The following is a 27,891-nucleotide window of genomic DNA, read 5'->3' as shown; positions in this document are numbered from 1 at the left end:
CATAGGTAACCACCAAAACTCATTTTCCAGATTTGCCAATTTTGCCAAAATCTTCATGACATATGTTTAAAATGTTCCCTTCTTTCTTTTGTCTGTGGTACGAAGCAGTTCTCTCCCACTTGACGTTATGGAGATGTTAGAAAGTCTTGTGCAAAGTATATGCTCTGTGTGCATCATGTATGTGATGGACTGCCTACAAAAGCTATCTGGTCCCTCTGTCCAATCAACAAGAGATGACTGCAATATGATGTAGGCCAGAATTGAGGGATGCTGAGAGAGAACCTGGATGGGGCTGTTAATGCTATGGATGGTAATGCCTTACAAGCCATTTCCTGTGTAGTGGAAGCGAGGCAAGTTGTTCCAGCCCAGAAATCGCTTTAGTAGTGTCAGAGGAATTCAGCTCAGTCCCCAGAAGTCTTTCCTTTAATTGGAGAAGTCTTTCTCCTTCCCACCCACCCCCATTTCCTGTACGCAACAGTCATAGGTTAGTAATCACAACTTCTTCCCTTCTTGGAATTACAAGCCCAAGTGAAGTCTTTTGGATTCCTCCTTTGTGGGCCACAGTGTAGCTGGGGACGGATGGTGATCCATCATTTTATTTATTCTTTCTGCTAAAGAGTTTAAGGGTTTTGATTTTTGAGTTTTTAACAGAAGTACCTTTTTGACAACTGTCTGAAATACGTTCCTTTAAGATCCTCCTACACGGTATGTATTTGTGATTTGCAAGTGCACTATGTCAAAAAATGATTCAGTGGTGAGGCAGCGAGCTATTTGCATGTCATGAGGTCTCAGGGAAACAAACTGACCCTCAGCCTTCTTCCATCCAGCCAAATTCTGATGGGACCCTCAAATAGCTCTGGCAAAGTGTTCTGTTTCTTTTGGACTTGATGAATGCTTGTTTCTGTGAAGACGTGTAATTATTTCTTCCTCTATTTTGCTGCAGAACTTACCAGGAGAAGCAGCTTAAAACCAAATGTGAGTATTGAAACTCATTTTCCTTACTCCCTTTATGTGATAGAACTGCGAATTTGAATGGCTACTGCTTCTTTAAATTGTATGCAGAACCTATGCAGATATAAGAAATGTTTGACTTTATGTACCAGAAGAGAAAGCAGACTTTTTCAGATGAAATAGTTTTTGTTTTATGAACTAGCTCGCTCATTAATGTGGGAGAACGTTGCTTGTTGTTTCCTTTGTCATGAGAGGGGGGTTAATTCTGTTTACTCCAAAGAACAAGCCAAGAAAATTGTATATACTCTTTCCTGTGACATTTGAATCATTTCTATCTTTTAGCAAACCTTCGGAGCTATTTGCAATCACAAGAAATGCTGCAAAGCAGTGCCTTTTAAAATCAAATTGCAAATGCTTAACGTGGTGCCTGTTAAGTCACAAATATCATCATTGCCTAACATGGAGTGTTCTTGGTTTGTCTTTGAAGTAAAACCAGTTTCCAAGCTGGTGCTTCTATCAATATTTTAACTTGTTGTGGAAGTCATGTAGCATCTCAATATTCTGCATCAGTAAGATGTTTTCTTTTGTATGTCACATTTTTATCATATAACCTTGGTTGGTTTGGAATTTAAAGGAGAAGAGAATCAAAAGGCTGTAACACTGCCTACTGCAAGAGGTAACAAAGGGTAATTTAAAGACTACGTGTATTAATTGTGCTGATACCTGAGTTCACAGTGGCAATCATTTTGATAACAATTAATTTTGGAGGAAACTATCAGACATTATTTCCATTTTGGTCAAAGGAAATGCTGAAAACATTTTTGTCAAAGGTTCTGTTTTTACACCTGGAGCCAGACACAAACTCTCTTATATTTAGAAAACAAGTTTCAGATGCCTTCGTTGTGTTTAATATTTTTCTTCTGTGAACAGCTGCCATTTCTGAAATGCTTTAACAGAACAAGACAGATTTGATGTATTAATGTTACAACAGATCGCTGACGGACTTGCCATACATTTGATTGCAGTATCTCAAAAGTCACTTTGATTCACACTTGTGTAACTGGTAGAAACTTGAGGTGACATGCTAACCTTCTTGCAAGATTAGAGCCAAATGAAAGCAAAAGCTGCTTGAAAGATATTCTGATCTATTGTGACCTTTGGTATCTCCAGGTTATTTGCAGGCAAATCACATTTTGTTAAGCGTGTTTGGTTAACTTGGTGAGATGTAAGTTCTGCCATAAAGCAATAAGCCCAGCTTTCTACATGTCTTTTTTTCCGTGCCTGAGTTTATGTTTAAAACTTTCCATATTGCCTTACCGTGAACAGACAGAAGCATGACAATCTTCACCAGAGTGCTTCCTAATGTCTGGGCTAGAATCAGAGGGTGAAATCCTGACTGTGCTCAGATGAGCAGCGCTCCTCTCGGCTTAACAATCTGTGGACTCTGTCAGGCTTTTATGTTGCCTAAAGAGTAAAACTGACCTAAGTTTTTCTGCATGTTTCCCTGTCACTTAAGAGTAAGACGATGGCTTATGTTTAAGTATAGGATGTTTATGAAGATAATGATTTCCAGCTCAGCTTTTCTATTAAAATCTCTAGAGACAAAGTTAGGGAATTGGATTAAGGAAATGCTGCTGGTATTCCATTTGTGGTCCTGCAGTGGAATTATTCTTCTGGGAATCTCCTAGCTTTAGTTAAGAGGCTGTGAGCTTCTCATTTTATATATTTATATTTTCCAATAAAGTGTAAGAGGGATGAAGTAAGGACGATTTTGTAGAAATATGCAGACATTACTCACAAAAACAATGAACCGATATCTAAAAATAAGTTCATAAAACCCCATGACATAAAAAAACCTCATGACATAAAATTCTGTAACAGAGATTATTACAAAGACTAACTTATCTGCATTGGTTGCCTCCATGATAATGACTAAGTTAAATTTCTCACCCTGGAGAGGAATTTTTCTCTCTCCCATAACTATAAAAAGTGCCTTGTGAGTTAGCCTCGATAGGCTTAGGTTAGCTTTTGTAATATCCCCATTTTCCTGAGATTGAACTACGTATATATCAGCTGTTATCCCCTTCTGTTTCCCTTTCTCATATTAAGAGGGTTTATCTTTTTGTTTTATTTTACTTATTCCATAACAGTGGGTTACTTTCCCTGTCAACCATGGTTGCCTTCGAGTTTGAATTTGTTCTAGGTTCATATATTAGGACTGGTAATTCCTTACACATCTCAACATATTCCAGATAAGGCAGCCTGTTGAGATCCCTTAAGTCATAGCTGGCATGGGAGGCTGATCATCTGGCAACTTTCATATGGTGCTTTCACCATCCCAGGCCAGTGCTATGACTACACCCTGACAACCAGATTTGCCTCATGGCAAAGCCGTAAAGACTGGCTGCATGCCTTCCCATACCTGCAGGTCTGCTCTATGACCTTGAGCAAGTCTCACCACTGTGTTTTCACTGCATTATCATTAGAAAAGCATTCTGAAGTCTTTGAAAAGAAGACTGAAAAATATCAGAGAGTTAAGTTATTGTTCTATTGATCAGAAGCCCACAGAAGTGTTATGTAATACATGTATATATGAGGAGTGTTTCTCAAGTGACCTCTGCAGTTCCTAATTCAGCCACATTGTAATTCATTTATGTGTTATAACACATGGAATTGTGGCACAATTAGAGCTGTGTGAATATCTGGATAGAGAATGCTAATTGCATGCAAAAAAAAGCCAGGAAAATATTAGAGGAAAACTGTTTAATGTTGTACTTAGAAATGAAGAGCATTAAGAAATATTTCAAATTAAAATCTAAAGATGTTCTTTCTGAATGCAGCAACAGAATGCTTAGATGCATCTATTCACTGGCTTTCGCTTTTTTACTGAAAATATTTACTACATTTTCTATAAGTTAGTGAAAAGGGATTGATCTGGATTTGTCCCTTAAGGGTTAATGCTGCTTTTTGCCACCCTGCTGTCTTAGTGCTGCCTTATCCCATGGTTGGTTACAGGTTCTGAACACCATCCCCTACTGAAACTGGTCATTTCCATTCCTAATTAGCTAAGATAGTTTCTTTGCTATTGCTAAGCATCAGGCTTTGTGTTGTCGCAAAAATATCTCATTGTTCCATAATATCCTTAAGTTAAATGGCATCTTCTTAAAATCTTCCTAAATGTTAGAGAGGAATTTCTTTGTTTTTAACAAATTTCCTCCAGCATTCTGAGAATTAAGTGATGGGTTTTTCTTCCTAATAAGTTGAGTCCAATGCTGACTGTCTGAGGTGTTCTGATAATCTTTAGCTTTAATTTTCCTTCAGCCGATACAGGGCAATCCCACAGCGGATTCAGAATTTGGATAGGATGTATTTATAATCTTAGAAAAAAAATAATATGAAAGTCATACTGCCAAATAAATGAGAAAAAAAATAAAATCTTTTCACATGCCAGAACATTACAAAAATCCCAGCAGAGCAGTAACTGAAAGGTCAATAACCTCACTTCATAATAAAGAAAGACAGAATACCAAGATCTATTCATTTCAGGGTCTAATTTTAAATCATTGCCACTTCTAGGAAGATAGACTATGTTAAAATAGAAAGAAATATGTCTAATGTCTGACACAGAGATGGGAGGGCTTAAGGGAAATGTTAGGATACCCAGTCACAAAACTGCTCCGAAGACCTTATCTACTATGAAAACAGAACAGGTAAAGAAAAAGGCGCAAATATTTCAAGTATTTACATGGGAAAGACCTTACAGTAGGTCATTGGCAGGATGTGAACAAAACCCAGAGCCGAGAGCAGTCTCTACTCAGTCCCAGTAATACTCCTTTATTTTTCCTCTGTGAAGGAAGAACGAGAAGCCACAGATGCTTCCTTGAAAGGACGTAGTGAGCTGTTTTCTGGAACTAAGCTTTTACCCACAGGGTCGTTTACCCTTTTGCTGTGCTGGAATTCAATGTGCAAGCTTACTATCAACAGTGAATATGTCAAAGGAGCAAATATGTGATTTTTTGTTTCTCAAGTCCAAAGAGCTGCAGCCTACACTTGATGCATGTGCGTAAATATAAACTGGTAAGGCTTTCCAGTTCTACAGTGTGTTTAAACCAAATACAGGGCAAAGCAAAAAATGAATCATAAGAAAAGCAACAAATTTCCATGCCATCATCTCACACTGTTAGTGCAATGCACACACAGCCACAATGTAGTTCTTTGTCTTGGCCACCTTGATGCAAATGTTGAACCCTTGTAAGTGAATTGTGCCTAGCGCTCACCAGTAGATATGAGAACACCAACCCCTAGCATACAGAGTTAAAAACTTAATCCAGAGCATATAAATCACCCAATTTGACATCTATGAGTTGAGTGGAAATGTTCAGCTATGGTAATTTACATACATATGCAGGTGTTCCTGGAGTCCTATTCTAAGAGAACACAAAGCCCATTTCTGTGTAATACTTGGGGGAAAGAGACTTAAGAACATCCACAGTGTGTTTTTCTAGCACCCTTTCTCACCCTCTTTCTATTACATTATATAACCGATGCACTGCTGTAAAAGCAACAGAATGTGAAGTGTGCACATGTTCAGATATTCCCCAGCAGAACAGACCTTTTATCATCTATCCACCTAGCAGGCAGAACAATGTATGCATATGTATTTTAATCAGACTGTGTTATTATTACATTCTCTCAGTCCAAAGAGATTGAATTGTAGAGAATTATTGCTGCTGGTGCTCATAGCAATGTCTTTGTGTTAGTTTTAAGTAGTGAAGAGCACAAAGGAACCCCTTGCTGTGAGATTAAGCTGTTGGTGGGTGCACTCAGCACACTCCTCTGCCTGATCCTTCCCCTTGGGACTGCACAGCTTTCCCCTGGGAAGGTCTTTGGAGGCGTATCACAGAGTGGCTGCTCTTAACACCACCTATGTAACATGAAGGGCAGCTGCACGTGCTATTCTTGCTGTTGTCAGCATTTCTTAGGCTGTGTACAACAGTAGCAAACTGACCTATGCTCTGCATCCCCGAGATTAGCTTATCTGCAGAACCCTGATATCTCTGGTCTTCAGGCTGTTCACTGGACCTAAAAGTGTAAATACCCAGGAATAATGGTAATGGAGTTAAGAATCTTATCTACCAGTGCTCCCTATTAATAGACTTCACTCTTTCTAAGCTGTAATGCCACCTAGCTCATGGCAGTCTTCTAACACAGCTAAAATCAGAAATCAAGATGAGGTTCATTTTGATAAGATATCATGATGTTATTACAGAAGCAAAGGAGCTCCAGTTATTTTTTTTCTTAGAAAACTAGGTCAGGTACAACTGAGACAGAAAAATAGAAGGCTGTGCTGCTCCAGTAAATGCTGCCTTACCATTTGGGGGTCCTATGTTTGGATTTGGAGTGATGAGGTCCCTTCATTTATTTATTTATTAATGTATTTTAAACCAAGTAATGAAAATCTTTTCCAATTTTAGCTCACTTTAAAGCTTATCTGCCGCCGCCTGTCCTTTGCTTATTGCTCATTTTATTTCTTAAAGCAGTTCTAAAGTAGGTCAAAGACTTCTAATGAACCCAGCTAGATAAAGCGTTAGTGAGGAGTGGTGGGTTGTTGTCACTTTTTAATGCGGATTTTAATTCTTGTGATGTCTCTGCTCTCACAAGATACTCTCTATCCTCCCTTCTGTCCCTGGACTAAAACATGAGGTAGAGCAGCTCCGTTCCTTGCAGTTGATGCATCTGCAAAGGAAAGATGTGCCCCATCTGTTTTTCAGATCTTGAAGGTTGCAGGCAGCAGCAGCAGTGCTGCCTACTGAAGCTCTGTTACCTCTTGTTAGTAACCTGTCTGTTTCATTTCATGGTCTGCAAGCACCTCACTGCTGCTGTAGCACAGCCATCATTGTCTATAGTTAATGCGTTACCTAGGTAAGTCCCAAAGACAAGACTGCTGTATTCATGGCTAGGCGTGTTCCTGTGCAAGAGTGTTGGAACTCCAGTAGATCGGGGCCATGACACTGCCCTGAGCAGCCCGTTCCACGCCCTCCACCCTTTCCCTGATCCCCAGCTGCCCCTCCCCTGACACAGCTCCATGCCGTTCCCTCGGGCCATGTCGCTGTCACACAGAGCAGGTCTCAGCGCTGCCCCTCCGCTCCTTGTGAGGAGCTGCAACCATCAGGCACCCACTCAGCAAAATCTGAAACAAAATAAAACCCTGAGAGCATTTTCAACCCAGTGCAATGACTTCTTAATTTATATTAGTTATGGAAGCTTATAAATGCTCAAGTTTCAGAGCATGACTTTAATCCTCTAAAAGGGATTAGGAAATATTCCTCATGAGCAGGATGTTGCCATATTGCACAGGGTTTCTTGCATCTTTCTTAGGATGGTTTTGCCTGCTGAACTGACAAAAGGTGTGTGTGCTTATAGTGATTTCATGTTGCAAAATTAGTTTTAGACCTACTTTCTTTTAGTTTGGAGAAGACTCTGGGAAGACTTCATTATCACCTCCCAATATTTGAAGGGAGTGTATAAACAAGAGGAGGAATGACTAGTTACAAGGGTGTATAGTGATAGGACAAGGGGGAATGGTTTCAAATGAAGACGGAGGTGTCTAGATTAGATATTAGGAGGAAGTTTTTCACTCAGAGGGTGATGATGCACTGCAACAGGCTGCCCAAGGAGGTTGTGGATGCCCCATCCCTGGAGGCATTCAAGGCCAGGCTGGATGTGGCTCTGGGCAGCCTGGTCTGGTGACTGCTGACCCTGCACATAGCAGGGGGTTGAAAATAGATGGCCTTTTCAACCGAGGCCATTCTATGATTCTTCTGCTAAATTCTGCAGAGACGTAGCGTAGATGTTGGTGCTCCCAAACACTCCCTTATTTTTCATTGTTCCATACAGGACAGGGGCTGAGCAACGCTTCTCTGCCTACATTTCCTTCCGAGCCAAGTTGTTGACACAGTCAAGATGACTGAAGGCATCCAGACCTCTACATCTCTTCTGTAGCCAGGTCTGCATTAACATCAGCTGAAATTTAGAATAACCAGCTAAGAAAAGGAGTTCATCTTACACCAGCCTGCAACACTAAAATTAACAAAATCTTTACTGTTGCAAACAAGATACCACAGACAAGTTGGTAATTCCTTCCCATTCTGGGCCATACTCAGAGCTCAGTATCGTGCTTCTTGACAAAAGATGTGCTGATCACGTTTTACAGTGACAGTACAAAGTAGCGTCAGTCTTTCTTAATTTCACACATGGCTGGGACTCGGGAATGCTGGAAGTGATATTTCCCTGCAGAAATGCTGAATCTACTAAAAACGGTTACTGATTTTTGTTGTTGTTGTTAGTTCGGTCAAAATTGTTTCAAATTGCTTGTTTCTCTTGCCATTTCCCCTCTAAACAAATTTACTCAATTCCACTGAATGCGTTTTAATGGGGATGGATTTAGAGACTCTGTTTTTTCAGATTTGAAATATTAAGAAACATTAACATTAATGGTAATTAAGAACATGATTGCTTCTCTATTTTTTAAATCCTGCTTCTTGCTTATCTTTGAAATACCTCATAAAATCTGTGCTTCAAGGATACTTGCAGCAAAGCTCTAAACATACATTCAAATTCAAGCATTCCAGCTGAAAGCAGTTGCGTTTCTCTTGTGTTTAGACTACATGCATGTCTGGCTTATACATGGAATCACAAGTCATCTACAGAAAACCTTTATTCCTTTTATGGGAATGACTTTGCTCCTTCCCAAACACTCAGAAGGGAACACTGAAGTTTTGAGGTTCAGAGGGAACCTCTTGTGCTGTCATTGGGCATTCTAGAAAGATTCTGGCTCCATCCTCTTTGCACCCTCCCTTCAGATATTGATAAGTATTGATAAGATCCACCCTGAGCCTCCTCTTCTCCAGACTGAACAGTCACAGCTCTCAATCTGTCCTCATCACAGTAATGTCCCAGTTCTTCATTTATCTCATTGGCCTTTCACTGGACTCTTTCCAATATGTCCATGTGTCTCTTAGTGCCCTGAACTGGATGCTGCGTTCCAAGTTTGGTCTCACCACTGCTGAGCAGACATTAAGGATTCCCTCCCCTGGCCTGCTGGCAATACTATTCTTACTGTTGCACAAGATGTTCCTGTTGTTCCTACCCGCAAGGGCACACTGCCAGCTCAGGTTCAAGCTGTTGTTAGCAGGACCTCCAGATCTTTTTCTGCAGAGCAGCTTCCCAGCTGGGTGCTGCAGCTCATCTTAATGAATGGAGTTATACATCCCCAGATGCAGGTGAGGTATATGTTGAATTTCATGAGTTTCCTGTTGCCCCATTTCTCCACCCTGTCCAGGTTCCTCTGTAAGGCAGCAGGACCATTTGGTTTATCAGGCCCTCCTCCCAGTTTTCTGTCATCTGTAAATGTGCTGCAGGTATGCTCTGTCCCATTGGCTAGGCCATTAATACAGATGTTAAGCTGCATTGGTCCCAGTGTCAGCCTCCAGTGTATCCCACTTTATTTTAAACTTGTTCCTTTAATATTCTACATACGATTCACTAGTGATTTTTCATATACATCTGAGGCTCATGACTGCTCTTGGAAGCTGAGCAGCTCAAGTGAATTAATTCAAAACAGTCTGAACATCTATTAAGTATATAATTCACAAGCTGATTTAGGTATAACTCTTTACATGGCCCTTTTGTGCCAGATGCAGTCCTCAGACCTGTTTTGTGGCTGAGTATGTATAGTATGCCTGAGAATCCTGCCAGGATTTTACATGAAGAGGCACATCAGTACGTGACTGAAATATTTTGTGGCTTCATTGGATTCTGTAAATCTGACATTAGCCATAAAGGGCTGAGATTCACAGTGAACATAGCAGAGCACTCTGGCTGTACCGGATTCTGAATACCTACATTTTTATACATATAAAAAAGTATATGTGAGAATTATGTCAGAAAAATAAAAGCAGTGATTTAAGCTATAGCATTAACCTTACTTCCTTACTTGAATGGCTGCTGTTGATATTGACATTGCCCAGGAATCTGGATTTATGTTTCCTGAGTAACAGCCTTGGAGAGACTGGAATCAATACTTAGTTCTCCACAGATGGCTTATCTCTCCTTAAACACAGAGCAGCATTACTGAACAGCAGTAGTGACAACCAGCTGAGCTTGCTGTGTTCAGAACACTGCCATTTTGACTGGAATGACTGCATCTAATATTGGTATTATGTGAGAAACTGCACTTTAAGACTCTCATATGCTGATTTGTTAGATGTTAGGAATAAATTATTTACTCAGAGGGTGGTGAGGCACTGGCACAGCTGCCCAGAGAAGCTGTGTTGCCCCATCCGTGGAGGTGCTCAAGGCCAGGTTGGATGGGGCCCTGGGCAGCTGAGCTGGTGGGGGACAGCCCTGCCCACAGCATGGGGTTGGGGCTGAATGATCTTCCCTTCCAATCTAAGCTACTATATATTTAGTTAAAATAATAATAATAATAGCAACCCAGCAAATCATCTGGGTTTAATTCTATGATCAGTTGGCTACTTTTCTGTCTCCTTCATTGGACAAGTTGAGTGCTGCTGGTGTAAGTTGTGTGGCTGAATTTGAGGAAATACTTGGCTTGCTGTAGAAGCACTGGAGCAAGGCCGTTCCAACTTGTCCATAGCCAACAAGGAGAGCCTGAAAGACACAACCTGGTCATGTCTCTTCTGCAACAAAATGTCTGCATGTCTGTGCAATGGCACACCCTCAGTCCAGGCATTTCCACTGCTCTGATCTGCTTGTTTGAAGTCTGAGAAAGTTGTAAATGAGAAAGTTGTAAATAATATTACAGTGGGATAAAGGACAAATTTAGATAACTAACACCAATGTTTGGGTTTGTATGGTGTAAACAAAGCAGACAGCAATACCAATTAAGGAGAAAATTGGAGAATACTTGTGATGCTCAATCCTAGTGTTAAGACAGAACTATTGGCCTTTTCTCTCATGGTCATAGGGTACATGAACACAGTATAATGCAGTATGGTGCTGTTACTAGATCAGCCTCTTAATGAGCTGATTTGTTGAGATATTCCACCAAATCGGTGTCACTAATGTTCCATGAAGCACTTGAGTCACACTGGTACAGTACAGCCCTGGTCAGCATGCCTGTCTCGGCCACTGGCAGCAGAACTTCATCTGTGATTGCTCTGCACTCACTTCAGTGTTTCCAGGACCTGACTTTGTGTTACTGTGCTGTACCACAGTGACAAAACAGCTTGTGCTAAGTTAATGCCTGTGCCTCTGCTTTCCTGTACCTACATGTTTTGACATGACTTGTGCTGCATGCCCCTGGTTTCTATTGCTTCTCTACCCATTTTTAGAAGAGCAAATATTCTGGCATGCTTAAGCACCCTAGCATAATTTCTAGGCAACACTGTGAAAATTACAGATACTCTTGTGGAGGAGAGAAAGAAAGAGTATTGCTAATGCTTTGAACATACAGCATCCAATTTATTTGTCCTTTAGATAGTGTTGGTTGGTTGGTTGGTTATGGTTTTTTGGGTACTTTTTGTTTACTTTATTGTAGTTGTATTTCTGAGGGATTGGGACTTCCATTAGGTCTAGGAGAACATTGTTAGAAACTTTCGTTTATAAAACAGTGGTCTTGTTAGAAACTTTTCCTTTTAATGATGTTGTTGGCTTTATAATGCAGTTGTAGCCTTGAGTCAGTAATGTATTTTGCAAACATATGTGATGAATTATCCAGAAGCTTTCAAACAAACAAAAACAAACAGAAAAACAGCAAAAATGGGGAAAATGAAATTAGAAAATACATGCTAATAAGCAAAAACATGTTTCAAGATGAAAATATGTACTTAACTGAAAATAGTGCCTGAGTTGGCTTGCAGGGGTGTAACCCTCATAAGGGATTGATTTGTTTTTCTTATCCTTCAGTGTTGTGACAGTGATTTATTTTGCCATCATTTTTCCTTCTTTATGACTGTCTCAGAGCCCTTGTATGCTCTTAAAGAAAAAATGATGCGGTTGAATGGCAGGCTTATTTAGATCAGGAAATTAGAATTTCCACAAAAAAAAGCATTAGAATTTCCACAAAAAAAAATAAATAAAATCTTTATACATATGAATAGATGTACATAAGTGTATGATCAATATTTCTGTTCTTTTCCTTTTTGTTTCTGTAATCTAAAGTATATTAATATATTAATATTTATGGAGAATATTAAGATAAATTATTAAGACATATTAACATTATGACTGTGCTTTTTAGCTCCAGTGAGAAAACAATTCCTTTCCTAACAATCCTACATTTAACTGGTTTTCATGGACTTGGCAACAATTTTAATATGTTTTTCTTTGCTAGAAGAGACTTCCAGTATCCCTTTATCTTACAGAAAACTATCTGAGTCTACAGAAGGTCCCTCTCCTAATTTTCTGTAGCTAAATTTTATCTTCATGTGTTGGAACACTGGGCAGATGAGCCAGCTCTGTTGCTTTATTTTCATCTGCTTTATAATACCATCAGACTGCTGCATTCTCAGATCTGACCCCAGGGACATCAGCTGCAAGATCTTCACATCATAAGCAACATCCTGTATGTCTCTAGGACTACCCTAATGCTACAAATCACAGAATCACTGAACTGTAGGGGTTGGAAGGGACCTCTGTACACCATCTAGTCCAACTCCCCTGCTAAAGCAGGTTCCCAACAGTATGTTGGACTGAAATCACATATCTCTGCCTACTATCTATGCAAGAATCAGCTGTACTTCAGCTCTTCAGCTGCCCCAATTCAGATAACAAAATCATCTTTTTCCCAAGGAATGAAGAAATCACAGTCTTTCCCTATGCCTGAGACACGCGAGGGCAGCTGGAATGCTGGAGTCAGCTTTTCATTCCATGAGAGTGAATAGCACGAGACCTCCAGAGATTTCTTAGCTGACCTTCAAAACAACAAAAATCTAGCTTCCAGCAAACTTAAAGTAAACATATTTCTCTAGAGATTAGGATCAAAGCACAAGAAAAACATTCTACTTAACTACGTGGTGCTCGTAACATTATTTATTTATTGGAGCAAGGATAAGAGGAGCTGGGGGAGATGAGATTTTTTTGTTGCTGTATTGTCCAAGGGTAAAAAAGTAGCGAGAAGCGATTACCAAGAACTTTGCCAAAGGATTTGCAAAAATAATCATTCTTTCTCATACCATCCCTGCTTCATACCCAAACATGGTCCTATTTCATCATGGTCAAAATCTGAAGAATTTTTCTGAAGAAATCTTTTCTGGACTTGAGTGCTTTACCAGAGGAGCAGCCTAATCATACCTCAGTTCTTGGTTCTGATCTTGGGGATACTCTTTTAACAATCTTCAGTAAACAGTATGACACATAAAACAACATTAGTAGGACTTTGTTCCCACATCCGTGTAGGTTTTGATGACTACATTGCAGATTCAAAAGTGCTTAGGTATTGGAGAAGCACATCTTGTACAAGCACATAATCTATGCTTCCTGGAATAGCTTGACCTGGGGAAAAAAAATAAATAAATTAAGAGAACAACTTTTTTGAACAAAACTGTTCAGTTTGCATACTTTTCCCTAATACAGACTCCTATTGCCATTCATCAGAATGAAAAACCAGAGATGTATCTGTAAATACATGAAATTATTTGTTGGTAAGCTTTGAGGGAGGATGAAGACTGTAAGTAACAGATAAGTTCTTCATACATGCTCTGTTAGGATTTTGCTGTTATCACTTTTAGGCTGAGATTGAACTCTGTTGGAAGGCTGAGGTACTGATTCAGAACAGAGGAAAGTGGAAAGGTATTGTGGTGAGGGTAATCCTCAGGGGAGGTTCATAACACTAATTCCCAAAAGAAAAAGGAATAAAAGTTATTCTGAAATCCAGTTTCAACAGAGCCCAGTTAACCACTTGCATCTCTTCTTCACTGCCTCTGTAAGTACTGATCACAGAATCACAGAATGACCCAGGTTGGAAGGGTCCTCAAGGATCATGAAGCTCCAACCCCCTGCCTGGCAGGGCCACCAAACATACACATTGACCAGATCAGGTTGCCCAGGGCCCCGTTCAACCTGGTCTTGAACACCTCCAGGGACAGGGCATCCACAACCTCCCTGTGCAGCCTGTTCCAGGGCCTAACCACTCTCCTAGTAAAGAACTTCCCCCTAACATCCAACCTAAATCTTTCCTCTTTCAACTTAAAAACATTTCCCCCGTCCTGCTATTATCAGCCCATTCAGAGTTTACACCCCTCCTGATTATAGGTTCCCTTCAGGTACTGAAAGGCTGCAGTGCGGTCACCTGCAGCCTTCTTTTCTCCAAGCCCATCTCCCTCAGCCTGTCCTCACAGGGCAGGTGCTCCAGTCCCCTGACCGTCCTAGTGGCCCTCCTCTGGACCCTCTCCAACAGCTCTATGTCTTTCTTGTACTGAGGGCTCCATACCTGGACACACTATTCCAGATGGGGCCTCACAAGAGTAGAGTAGAGAGGGAAAGATATATATATAAGATATATTCTTCTATATAGAAGAATTCTATATATAGAAATGAGCAAAACTTATCCATGATTTACAGCAGTCTGAAAGACAGTAAATCAATTCAGCTCCAAAGATTTTCAGTTTACAGGATCAACAAGTTTTCCATAGCTTGTGCCAAATGAACAAGTAATTACTTTTGCATTATAGCTTCTCTCCGTGCCACTTTTTCATAGTTTTACTGCAGTCCCTCCAGGAATAGGTTAATAAATTCTTTGACTTCTGCATTAGTACCAGTAGAGACCTCCAATAACTGAACTTCTCATAGTTCAAATTGTCATTTTGGAAAACATCTAAGCAGATATGTAGAAGTTAAATGCTTTTTTAAAGCTGAACAATGGGTATAAAACATCGAGTGAATGTATAAAACCAAGAATGAGCAACTTACCCTAAATGAGCTAGTTGTAAGCTCTGTGGTGCTAAGTGCTCCTGTTTCTAGTTTATATGCTTCTCTTCCTTTGCAGCTGGTTAAGACAAACTTGCACTACTATTCAGTGTGCAAAGACTAATGCTGCCCAAAGTCACTGATATGTCAGTATTTTAGGAAACCTTCCCCAGTTGTTCTCAGATCCTTGGAAATTTATAATTGCTGGCACTGAGTGCAGTGACACTTGCTGATGAGTTTAATGAAGATTGCAATCCAATGAGTCCAGCAGATGTTTCTGAGTTTGCTTCACTGGGAACTTTCTGGTTTCTTCTTCCTTCATTCCCAGGAATCTAGACCCAATTTTAGCAAACTGCTGATGATCCAACCAGCAACAAAATGACCGAAATAAGTACGTCTTCATCTCTCCAATCCTCAAAACTGTCAGCACTGCAGATCTATAAGCTGCTGAAATTAGGATGCTTATCCAAGCCTCTTTAGCCTGTAAAAATGAAGGATGAGAAACTCATAAAGCTGGCTCTCAGTAGATTTGTGATATTACTTTCACTTATCTGGCAGAGAAATATTATCTATCTCACAGTATTTTGGCTTTTCCAACTGTGAACCTGGCAACACATAAACATGTAAGAAAAAGTAATCTTTTCCAATAAAAACAAGGGGAGTTCTCTTGAAGTTATGATTTTGTTTGGATTTTAGTTAGTTTATTTATCTTTATATTTTGCTCTTTGCTACCTGATGGTGTTTGCATTGCTCTACACTGCCACAAAATGTTATCAGGGCAACTGGATCACACACAAAAAAAAAAAATTAAAGAAAAATAAAAAAAGAAAGGCTGTAAAGCTTGGAGTTCATTGTCTTCCTTCCACTTGCTTATGTAGAGATGTGGCTGTTTTGAAAATAAAGGGATGAACAGAATGACAGGAAAGGCAAAGAAGAGCCAAGAAAACACCACAATATGCTTGCCTCTTCTTTATGGCCTTCCGGACCCACTGCTGGATTAATTTTTGAACTCCTATTTATCCTTCCACTCCCTAATTTCTGGACACTCCATGCCTCACAATCCAATACTTAGTGCTTGTGATGGCAGTAATTGCATATACAAAACAACTGTGAAGGCTTTTCATTTTCAGGTACCTGTCCTGTCAATGTAAATAACATTCAAGTAAGCCAAGTAAGGAACTTTCTTGCTCCGTGTTATTTAAGTTACACAATACATAGTACAGGTCATGTCATTAAAGACTACTGTTTTATTATGGAGCAACTCAGCATTAAAATCCAGAGCAATGCAAAGGACTAAAAAACACCCATCCTAACTTCTATAGATAATGAACCATTGCTTATTATCTGCGCAAGAAAACTGTCATCAATTCAATTACATGATTTTTCCATCTTTCAAACCACCTGGAGAGCTCCACCAGAATGACCAGCAGTCATTCAGACTGCCATTACTGCCTGCAGTCTCTGCGTGGAAGGAAGTATGCATTAAAGGAAGAAAATGCTTACTGTGTTAGATGCTATGACAGCCTATTTGCCAACCCATGTGAGGAGTGCAAGCAACCTATTGAATGCGATTCCAAGGTAAGGATTTATCTTCCTTGTTTTTTGTTATTTGTTAGCCCCATTTCTTTAATAATGGATCTTATATCAGACCTTCTGTGTACTGGTGAAGGAACCTGAGCATAGTGGTTGTGCACCTGTGCATAGCAGAGCTATTTTTCCAGAATAGGAAATCCAGATGAGGAAATCTTCTTGTACATGCACCTCAACTATCCTCTATAGATGTGGTATATGAACAGACCACATCTGGATTCCATCCCTCACCTCTGCTTGCTCAACAGCAGTAGAAGCTGCACAGAGCTTGAGGGGTTGCTCAAGTCCACTATATTTCAGTGGATTAAGTTGAGGGAAGTTTTGGAAGTTGAGAGATAGCCACTGGAAAAATTGTCTGCAGTTATTCTGCAAGTTATTTCAACTGTAAATGCTGACATACAGATATCAAGATGTAAAGAAACAATGTTTATAATATATTTATCTTTTACTTTTGGAAAAGAAATATGTTTTCATTTTAACTTAATTTCGTGCTCACCATGTTTACCTCAGATGAAATGTGACTGGCAGTGTTTCTGGGCTTGGCCTTCCACTTGTACTCTTTGATCTTTGACAGGGCTTCCAGCATCCTTTAACTCAATTTACAGCCTTTTGCACTTACAATTTTAAAAGACGAAACCTATCATAAACCTCTGATTTTGCTGAGTTTAGTTTGTACTTCTTGCTCACCTTCTCCCCATGCTCATTTTGATTATGTTCTTTTGAAATAAAAGAACCTATTGAATCTCACCACTAAACCATGTCCCTTCGTGCCACAATAAATGCTAGAACATAAAGTTATTAAAGTAAATCTCACAGGAGATTTCCCCAGCCAATATACTTTTGGCTCTCAAAGTACATTGTCTGAGTACAGCTCAGTTCCATGGAGGAGCAGTCAAAGGAAAAAACTGATATGAGTGATGACTGTTTGCAAATGCTCACCAGTGTTTTTTAGTTGCAAACCTGTATGCTCCAGTCACTGTCATCTGGAGAACATGTGATCTGAGCTCACTAACCCCACTTCTACAATTTAAACTTTAATAAGTGGCAGGACTAGTGAGATAAAAGGTCACTAAAATAAAAACTGTGTCTTTGGACTGAGTGGAAGGAAAAACAGAAAGAAAAAAGCAGGGGTAACAAGAAAGGAGTGTCACAGCTAAAGAAGTGACCTACAGAGCTATGCAGCAGGTTGTCCAACCTCTGCCAGGCTGTTGGAGCTTGGTTCTCTTCCTCTCCTTCTTATCCATTTCTTGTCTAGTGTGAGAGACCATTTTCTAAAAGGTTCAGAGTGCTAACTAAAGGAAATGAAAGTTCTCAGCACTCAGCAATGCCCCAAATGAACCCTGGTATGTATTTCATTTCTCATTTTAGCATTTTAAGGAGTGGGGAACTGACAAAGTAGAAAAATGAGATTTGCTTTGTGCCTTTATGTACTTCTTACTTATAAAGAAGACCTGGAAAAATATGGTTAATTTTTTAAGGATTATTATTCTTCTGGTGATGCATTTTTCCCCTTGTATTTCCTAACCTTGGAAAAATAAAATCTGATGCTTGCTTTTTTGTTATTATTTAATTATTAGTGGAGGCCTCATTCTTATACTGCTGTTTCACCTCTTAAGCCTGTTGAGTCTTAAACAAATATATTTCTGCCAGATCTTTTAGAGGGAGTTATATTAGGTGTAAACAAAAGCAATGGTTTTTTAATATGTGTCCTAAGAACCATTTTGTTCTCTATTAATGAGATTTTAATTGCTTGTTCTCTGCAATAATATGATCGTTCTTTAGTGTTATGTAGAGTTATGCAGTGTTATGTAGAGTCAGCTGGAAGGAAAAGTAGTAACATTAAAAAATGCATGAAGTTCTACTTAAAAGTCTGTAGAGAATACACTTCTTGTCAGGAGGCCTCTGCACATTAAAAATGTTAATTACCCACTTCTCCTTGAAGGCCAACAGTAAAAAATATATGATGGGTCTTCCAATATAAACATCTCTCTGATGTTGTATGCTGAGGGACAATTGCCTCAATTGCCTGTGCCAAAGCAGTGCCTGTGCCTAATGGCCTAACAAGAGAGTTGCAAAATACCCTGACACAGTGACTTTGAGCACTAATATTGCCTTTGAGCTGGATGCAGCTCTTGAAGTTGACACTGCATAGTTCTGCATTTTTCTCTTCAGTTCTGGGAGGAGATGAGGGAAAAGAACACTGTAAAGAAATGCCTTTGTTAACATGCACTCACTTTCTCCAAGGATCTAGCCTACAAAGGCCGCCACTGGCATGAGAGGTGCTTCAAGTGCACCAAATGTAGCCGCTCTCTGGTAGAGAAACCATTCGCTGCCAAGGATGAGCTCTTGCTCTGTACTGAATGCTACTCCAATGAATATTCATCAAAGTGTTTCCACTGCCAGAAGACCATTATGCCTGGTAAGACAACAGGGATCCTCCTGTGGAAAATGGAGCTGCATTTTCAATTAAAATCACATCCTCAAATAACCCAGCTACAACAGCGCAGCTTACTGGACTGCTGCTCCCTCCTACAGTACCCTGCCAGCAGGAAAGACAGGCCCTCTGGTCTAGCGTTGGCAGGACTTATGAATCCTCATAAAGAATATTAGAGTTCAAAATAGAATAAAATGTGTTCATGCTGTGCTCTTGATTCTGCCTTTAGTTCTTAGGAAGTGCATCCCACTGTGAGTATAGGTGGACAAACAGCAATCATCAGCAGGAGTGCTGAGATAAACAAGAGATCTGCATTTAGCCTGTCACGTTGGCAAGGCCTTCAGAACCAGAACTAGCTTACATTCTTTATTAACCACTTCTTTTGCACAGAAATACTTTACATTTCACTTGTCAAAACACTAAGTTCTGTGTTCAAATAATTATTAGTATTTTTACTACAAAACACATATGGATTTGTTTATAACAGGTTTGGCACCGTAAGTGCCAAAATGGAGTAGCTTGCGAAGGAGAGTCAGTACCAAACTATTGGAGCAGTGGACTACCCTAAATCCTTAAGCTTTTTTACAGATGATTCAAATACCAGCAGCAAACTGTGTGCTGTGGCCTTGTGATTACTAGTTAGGACCATGAAAAATTATTGTCTTTTATATAAATACTAGGTTACTGGTATCCTAGTTCAGCCTGTAGCGTTGATAGCGTGTACTTTTACACTTGTATTTCTTTTCTTCTTTGTCACAAGTAAAATTTATACTAGTAGAAATTAACGTTGTAGTAATATAGTTGTGTTCAGTGTAGGGTTGATATACTGCTTAAATGTGGTATATTGTTAGAATGTTGTCTAATAGAGAGGCAGTAGTGCAATCAAAAGTGAAAAAAAATTCGTTTAAAGAAGATAAAATACATTAATATTTATACTAAACATCCAAACAAATTCATATTTAATTTATAGAAATGCTATGTACCTGCACATCACATCATCACTGGACTGTCTGGTCTGAGAGTAACTATGAGCAACTGGAGTGTATAACAGAGCAGTAACTCTAAAAGAGTCAAATAAGCATGGATTAAGAAAAAAAATCACATTTTAGGCCACTTAGTGTGCCCTTTGCCAGTTGATCGTAGAATACTGAATGAGTTTTTGAGATTAACTAACATACTTAAAAACTATGAAATTGAAAGTAAGCGTTTTGGGGGATAATAAAACATTAAGACAGGAGATGAAAAATGAGACATTTAAAACCTTTTCTGCAAGACTGTACCTGGGAGCATTATTTGTGTTGGTTTTTGCAGGTTCCCGTAAAATGGAATTTAAGGGCACTTCCTGGCACGAATCCTGTTTTGTTTGTCAGTATTGCCAGCAACCACTGGGAACTAAACCACTGATCACCAAAGACAATGAGAATTACTGCGTGCCCTGTTTTGAGAAACAATTTGCTCATCATTGCTACTCTTGCAAAAAGGTAATTTCAAAAGAAAAATGAAAGGTAGCATACTACAATCTATGTTATTTTTGGTCAAGACCAGGTTGTCCAACAGCAAAAGTACACCAACAGAGACTCTTTCTACAGTCTATAATGTGCATGTTTAAAACAACCTCTGCAAATTCACAGTTTCATTCTCACCTGGAGATCTGAAATCTAGGTCTGCACCACACAATGGGTAAAAAAGAAAATATCAAAACATGTGAATTCTTAGATTAGCTCATTTCAAATATTCTGTAAAAGAACTGAAGATCAAAAAAAAAAAAAAAAAAAAAGGGAGGGGGTTGAGAGGGAAGGGAATTACCTGTTGGAATTCTTGAAGACAAGTTGCACAGCTAACGAAGTTCAGACAGCATGCTTATATGCTTAGTGTATTTTTAGTGCTTTACTCTAAACAAAACAGAAAAAGCAGGGAAAATGATCTTGAAATCAACAGAACCTCTTATCAACTACAAAAGCTTGTAATTGCTTTTAGCTCCTTTTCAGGAGCACCTGTGGGCTGTATAGTCTCTCTAATGGGTATTCATACCACCTGTTTTAAAGTATTTAATGTTGATGCTTCGATTGATGCCTGTCGTCTCTTTTTCAACAGTAGAGCACTCAAAGCATTTAGGAGAGCATCTGGGAGAACATAATGAACTTATGGTTCTCTGACATATTCCTGAGTTGTATGGATGAAGTTTGAAAGCTTTAATAATTAATAATAATGCCAGTTAACTTTCCTTATTCATGGAAATGTTGGTTGTAAGTTATGGAGATAAATACATCTAACTTCAGATACCAAAGAAAGATACTTATGCTCCTTAGTGAAGCAATATTGCTCATGGAGGAAGGAGCAGCATCATGGAAAATGTTTGGTGAACTGATAGAAAAAGTCAAGTCTTCCCTTTGGCATTGATATTGGACACTGAAAGCTGACTGTGACATTGTTTGCTGTTCTCTTCCTTATAATTGATAAACAAGTTTATAGCAGCCTGTTTATTATTATATTTGTCATAAGTTTGTTCACCAAAGCAAATATAGTGGGGTTATTTTGTTAATGGTTGTGATTTTTAACAAAGTTCAATATTTTACAGAAAGTTGTATAACACCTTTCTTCCCCAGTGACGTCTGATCAAGCCTTCACAAACATGCCTCTATATTTGTCAGATATATTTACATGCATAACAAGCTGAGGATTCAGTCTTACCTTTGTCTTTTGAAATGCATCAGGCAATAATCAGCTTAAGTACTATTTAGTTGTGGTATTACAAGTCAAGTTTCCCAATGTTTTAGAACACAGAGTTTCTTCTTTGGGTACCAGAAAGCTTGATTTCAAATGAGTTGATCTTTCTTCTTCCAAATACAAATAAATCATTTTATCTCTCCCTCAGTTTCTCCTGCTTTAAAATTGTCTCAAGTTGATGAAAACACCCAATAATCTGATTCTGTTCTCTAGGGAATTGATTTAAGCTGCTTTTTATGACAAAATTTTGTTTATACTTTTGTATCTCATTCATTCATTCATTCATTTATTCACTCTCATACATATGTCTTGGCAGTAGAAATACCACCTTACATCTCATTTCATTTCTAGAAAAATTCCTTTATACAATCGCTGATAACTTCAGTGAAACCTACTCTTGATCACACTTATAAAAGCCACAGAGCAGCTGGAAATTTCCCCCTTCAGATATAACCAATAGAGAGCTTTGAGTGAGTTGCAGGGAATGATAAATTTGATGACACTGACAAACACAAGTTTTATTTTCTTCTGACAGTGTAGAGCTCCTTTCAGTCCTATTTCTGCTTCTTTTCTGCCTCCTACATAAAATACTGTTTGAGTTTCAAGACAGCAGAATGTCAATTCCATTTGGAGATTAACCCTCAACTCAGTATCAGTTCTACCAGCCACTCTCCATCACTGAGAACTGTATGAGTATGAAGAATATGCCTGATGCTGCTCAGCCTTCACCCAAAGTTTCATAACAAGACAACCTGTTATATTATAAGCTGTAAGGTTTGTACACTGGTGTGTTCAGATCAGCTGCAGTGAGTCAAATTGAGATGACGCTGTCTCTCTTACGCATATTGTAAGGGAAAAAAACAAGTGGAAGGACTTGTGAAATACTTGACAATCCTTTATGATCCTTTGTTTCATTACTTTGTTCTGTTTTGTCACAATTTTAGGTAATAACTTCTGGGGGAGTGGCCTACCATGACCAGCCTTGGCATAAGGAGTGCTTTGTGTGTTCTGGATGTAAAACTCAGCTGTCTGGGCAAAGGTTTGTTTCCAAAGATGAGTATCCATACTGTGTAGACTGTTTCAGCAAGTTTTATGCTAAGAAGTGTGCTGCTTGCAAGAAACCTATTACAGGTGAGTGTTATCTTATAGAAAGGTCTTGATACTGTGGAATCGTAGTTTCCTCTCAAATCAGATGTTCAGTTTAAAGAACAGCATTAAAAATAGTCCCATCATAATTAAAGACTGAAGGAGTTAAGTACAACGGAGGCCCCACCCTAAGCAGCGCAGCATGTCTTGCTTAGACATACTGATTATGTGTGTTCCCTGACTACTGAGCTCTTTTATGTGCCAAACATTCTTCAGTTTACCACTTTCTGCAGTAAAAATCATCCCCAATAATGCACTCTTTTGATTTCAAAAAAGACTCCTCCTGAGACAATGCATACACACAATTCCCTTATGGCTGTAATTGGTTTGGCTTTGTTTTTAAATATAAATGTGATAAAACTGAATGTGAATTAACTGCCTGCTGATAAGGCACAGCTGTTATGTTGGAGAGCTTGCCAAGCAACAAAGATTTATTGCATGCATCCCTGTGTCCCTAAATGATTTGTAATTAGACATACAGGTCAGTAGTCCATGGTAGCTGAAATTATCTGAGACCGTTTGCTGCTGTTCTGCATTATGTTTCTATTATATGTGAAGTCAGCTCTTGAAAAGTACTGCCTGACTGATACAGGTGCATGTTGCATATGCAAATACATAAAGAAAATCATGATTGCCCAATCAAATGGGCATGATTTTACTTCACTCCCACACGCACTGAATTAATTTAAAAAGAAAAAAAAGAAAAAAGCACCATTTTTAAAATTTCAAATACTCATTGTAGGAACTTAATGATCTGATCATCTCACAGAGACATTAAGAAACTTAGTGGAAAAGGCTAAATTCCAGCGTCATATAGTTTGCATCTTTGCATTGCAGATAGTTTTCATGAGAGTTTTTGGGAAGGTCTGTAAACCTTCAGGGACATTCTGCTAAACCCTTTCTGTTCATAATGTATAACTGGGCATGAAACCAAGCAAGTTTGGACAAGGCTGGGAATGTGACCACTGAGGATAAGGAAAAGGCAGAGGTTCTGAATGCCTTCTTTCTGTCTGTCTTTAAAAGTCAGACTCAGGGTAACCTTCACTCTCGGCTGGGGAGCAGACCAACCCCCCTGTGATTCTGAAAGAAACAGTCAGAGACTTACTACTCCAACTGGACTGCCACAAGTCCATGGGGCCAGATGAGATCCACCCGAGTGCTGAGGGAACTGGCAGAGGTGATAGCTGAGCCACTTTCCATCATCTATCAGCGCTCCTTGTTGACTGGTGAGGTCTCAGAAGACTGGAGGCTTGCCAGTGTGACTCCCATTTACAAGAAAGGTTGTAAGGAGGATCCAGGGAACTACAGGCCTGTTAGCCTGACTTTGGTGCCAGGGAAGGTTATGGAGCAGATTGTCTTGAGGGAGATCACACGGCATGTGCGGGTTGACCAGGGGATCAGGCCTAGCCAGGATGGATTCATGAATGGCAGGTCCTGTTAGACCAACCTGATCTCTTCCTATGATCTAGTGACCCATCTGGTGGATGAGGAAAAGGCTGTTGATGTGGTCTTCCTAGACTTCAGCAAAGCCTTTGACACTGTCTCCTACAGTATTATCCTACAGAAGCTTGCAGCCCATGGCTTGGACAGGTACACTCTTGGCTGGGTAATGAGCTGGCTGGAGGGCCGGGCTCACAGAGTGGTGGTGAATGGAGTTAAATCCAGCTGGTGACCGGTCACGAGTGGTGTTCCCCAGGGGTTGGTGCTGGGGCCTGTCCTCTTCAACATCTTTATCAATGACCTGGATGAGGGCATCGAGTGCAGCCTCAGTAAGTTCGCAGATGACACCAAATTGGCTGAGAGTGTGGATCTGCATGGGGGTAGCGAGGCCCTAGAGAGGGATCTGGACAGGCTGGATAGCTGGGCTGAAGCCAATGGGATGAGCTTTAACAAGACCAAACGCCAGGTCCTGCACTTTAGTAACAACAACCGCAGGCAGTGCTACAGGCTTGGGGGAGAGTGGCTGGAAGCCTATGTAGAGGAAAAGGATCTGGGAGTATTGACTGATGCTCAACTGAACATGAGACAGCACTGTGCCCAGGTGGCCAAGAAGGCTAAAGGCATCCTGGCTTGCATCAGAAACAAACAGTGTTGCCAGCAGGAGCAGAGAGGTGATTGTCCCCCTGTACTCAGTGCTGGTGAGGCCATACCTCAAATACTGCATCCAGTTTTGGGCCCATCACTACTAGAAAGGCATTGAGGCTCTGGAACGTGTTCAGAGGAGGGCAACAAAGCTGGTGAGGGGTCTGGAGCACAGGCCATATGAGGAGAGGCTGAAGGAGCTGGGAATATTCAGCCTTGAGAAGAGGAGGCTCATGGGAGACCTTATTGCTCTCTGTAAATACCTGAAGGGAGGTTGTGATGAGCTGGGAGTTTGCCTCTTCTCTCGTGTCATTAGTGATAGGGATATGGTTTCAAGCTACAGCAGGGGAGATTCAAGTTGGGCGTTAGAAAGTATTATTCTCAGAAAGGGTGGTCAGGCACTGGAATGGACTGCCCAGGCAGGTGGTGGAGTCACCGCCCCTGGGGATGCTAAAGGAACGATTCGATGTTGTGTTGAGGAACATGGTTTAGTGGGAGTTATTGGTAATAGGTGAACAGTTGGACTGGATGATCTTTTAGGTCTTTTCCAACCTTGGTGATTCTATGATTCTATAAGTACCATGTAGTTTTACATAAATTATTTGCCACTATCTTTTATGTTTTATATCACTGCCTTAAACTGTTTTGGTTGGTTTTGTTTGTTTGTTTGTTTGTTTGTGTTCAGTTCAGCTAACAATCAACACTTCAGACTATGGATTTTTGTTCATTAACATGAACAACAACACGATCACACTTCAGGAAACAATCAGTTGTTTTTCTGAACCATGTTCAGAAATGCTGAATTTACATCTTCTTCTCATATCTCTTTCAGCTCTTGGAGGTGCCAAATTTGTCTCATTTGAAGAGCGCCAGTGGCATGAGGAATGCTTTAACTGTGCAAGATGCTCAGTCTCACTGGTGGGCCAAGGATTCCTCACCAAGCAGGATGCAGTCCTTTGCCATGAATGTGGTTCTTTGTAGTTCTGTGGAGAGCTGTAAAGATACATTATTCTCACTGTATAACCACGTACTTTGTTATTCTGCAGTAAGAAAATAATCTAAAAGGTGTGTTACTTATTTAGTAAATCAAGTAGCTTTCCAACAGCAGCTTAATTCCATCACAGTTCTGAACTGCTTGTTATAAAAATAAATAAATAAACAGCCACACACTGCCTCAGAAAACAGTGCAGAAAAGATTAGTATATATTTTAAATGTAACTGCAGTATGTTTCTCCTTGTAACACACTGCACTCTGCTGTTAGAAACTTTACCTTTCGTTTCCCATGAACCAAGATGTATAGAAAGTCTATGTGACATATGTCAAGTTATGAAGCATTAGCATTTTAAGTGAGGATAAGGTACATGTACACAAAGAGACACCAAGTAAGGGAAATCCATTCCAGTGCCAGAGAAAGACCCTTTTTCCTCTCTTAATTTATACTGTTGAGATTGCTCATCAGAAAAATAGAATTTCCCATAAATTTAGTCATCCAAGAATACTGAATGATAGGTCCTTTCCCAAAACCGGTTAACTGCATTTTATTTTTTAGGCATAAATGTTTTAGAACAAAAATAAACCCTTTATTATTATTATTATTATTTAACCTACTTTAAGAGGTACAGATTGCCCAAGTTTGGATAGTGGTAATGTATAGTTTCTAATATCTAAAATGATTTAAAACTCTGACTCCATAATCTTCACTAGACCTTCAAGTGCACTCTTAAAATATAGTTTCTCTTATTTGAGGCAAGAGCCAACACATAATTGTCCCCTTAAATTTACACCTCTCCTTCCTTCAACACCCGTTTGTCAGCAATCAAAGTATTGATAATGGCTTTACCATTTCTGCACTGCAGTCTTTGATTTACAGTCCACTCCTTTCCTTGTAAATGTCTGCTTGTCTGTAGCAGGCTATCGGCTGTTCAGAGCCAATACCTGGTTCATTCTGTCATGCACCAACATGCATTTGCCAATATTATGTCAAGAATTTGTAGTGTTGCCATCTCAAGGTAGGCAGTGCTCACATGTAGTACAAGGCTTAAGTTTCTCTTTCCTCAGCTCACCCTATATGCACACTATATGTTACAATGGCCTGACCCATGCTGCAGTATTTGTACCAGGCCATGGTGCAGGGTACCATGGTTCTGTGCCTATTAGAAGTGGTTTATTCTCATGTGTCTGAAAATCATTCTCCTTTAGACTCTGATGTTGAATGCTTACAGTTATTTGGCTGACTTGAGAGCGCTTTATTTGTACTGAATTATATAGATGCTGCTTCAGGTAGAAAAAGGAGAAAAAAAAAACAACAACAACTTGCAAGCATGGGTAATCCAGAGCTGCATGACAGTGGCGTAAAAGAAAGAAGTACATAGCAATCTGTTTCCCAGTCAATAAAGTATTAATCTTCTGCTACATGTGGTATTCATTATTATTATTTTTTTCAGTTTCTTCATTCCTGACTGTTTTTATTGGAACGTGGAATTGGTTTAATTTCTGTCTTTTCACTTAGACTAGCTTCTTCCGTCTCTATTTCTACACTGAACATGGCTGGTACAGGTTATTGGTAATACTTGCATTCCCATAAATAGAAATAGGTTTCACTGCCTAAAATAAATAAATATGAAGGGGGAGTGGAGAGGGAGAGAGAGAGGACCACATGCACATGTATTTTTATAGAGGTCCACAGTTATTTATGATGCTCTAAAAATGTGCACTGAACTACTAGAAATTAGCCCATTAATAAATGTTAATGGCCTTCAATTTTTAGATGAAAATGATTAATCACCAAATGCAGTCATGTCTGTGGGGCTTACCTTTTATTTTTGTTGTGTGAAATAACATTCAGAAAATTGCAAGAATGAGGTTCAAGCCCTTTATTCCATCTTGTCTAAGCAGTATTCTAGCTTAATTACAGAGTGACACAAGAATTACCAGGCAGAGCCTTAAAGCACAGTGTACTCACAGATCAGACACAGTAATCACGATAATCCCAATCTTTTATCCTTAACATTTAGGGAAATTAAATTCTGCT

The 27,891-nt window shown here is 39.6% G+C and overlaps 1 protein-coding gene and 1 long non-coding RNA gene across 5 annotated transcripts; one reads left to right on the top strand and one right to left on the bottom strand.

Moving 5' to 3' along the window:
- Positions 1 to 463: 463 nt before the first annotated feature.
- On the top strand, positions 464 to 27,272 carry FHL5 (four and a half LIM domains 5). Of its 3 annotated transcripts, XM_015858838.3 has the most exons (7): positions 464 to 705; positions 944 to 975; positions 16,288 to 16,458; positions 18,715 to 18,889; positions 20,216 to 20,385; positions 22,576 to 22,762; positions 25,692 to 27,272. In XM_015858838.3, the coding sequence occupies exons 3-7, from the start codon at positions 16,300 to 16,302 to the stop codon at positions 25,838 to 25,840; spliced, it is 840 nt and encodes a 279-aa protein (XP_015714324.1). In that variant the 5' UTR covers positions 464 to 705; positions 944 to 975; positions 16,288 to 16,299; the 3' UTR covers positions 25,841 to 27,272. The 3 variants fall into 3 exon arrangements, with proteins under 3 accessions (XP_015714324.1, XP_015714321.1, XP_015714323.2); XM_015858835.3 differs by lacking the exon at positions 464 to 705 and having other exon boundaries at positions 767 to 975; XM_015858837.3 differs by lacking the exons at positions 464 to 705; positions 944 to 975 and adding an exon at positions 4,868 to 5,028.
- Positions 12,991 to 20,825, bottom strand: LOC116653138 (uncharacterized). Of its 2 annotated transcripts, XR_004306526.2 has the most exons (3): positions 20,711 to 20,825; positions 14,884 to 15,361; positions 12,991 to 13,467 (listed from the first exon to the last, which is right to left on the bottom strand). It is a non-coding gene; the product is annotated as an uncharacterized LOC116653138 (long non-coding RNA). The 2 variants fall into 2 exon arrangements; XR_014944155.1 differs by lacking the exon at positions 20,711 to 20,825 and having other exon boundaries at positions 14,884 to 15,416.
- Positions 27,273 to 27,891: the final 619 nt, after the last annotated feature.

This window comes from Coturnix japonica, chromosome 3, assembly GCF_054131305.1.
Source record: "Coturnix japonica strain WE chromosome 3, WE-NBRP24, whole genome shotgun sequence".
Lineage (NCBI taxonomy): Eukaryota > Metazoa > Chordata > Aves > Galliformes > Phasianidae > Coturnix > Coturnix japonica.
Note: the sequence above shows the minus strand (reverse complement) of the source record. Positions and strands in the feature narration are given on the sequence as shown.

What these genes read in the sequence shown, in the direction of transcription:
- FHL5 (XM_015858835.3), top strand. Translation starts at nt 892, where the DNA reads ATGCTTGTTTCTGTGAAGACGTGTAATTATTTCTTCCTCTATTTTGCT. An exon ending in ATTGCTACTCTTGCAAAAAG is followed by an intron (nt 20,386 to 22,575) that starts GTAATTTCAAAA and finishes TCACAATTTTAG; the next exon opens with GTAATAACTTCTGGGGGAGT. An exon ending in TTGCAAGAAACCTATTACAG is followed by an intron (nt 22,763 to 25,691) that starts GTGAGTGTTATC and finishes TATCTCTTTCAG; the next exon opens with CTCTTGGAGGTGCCAAATTT.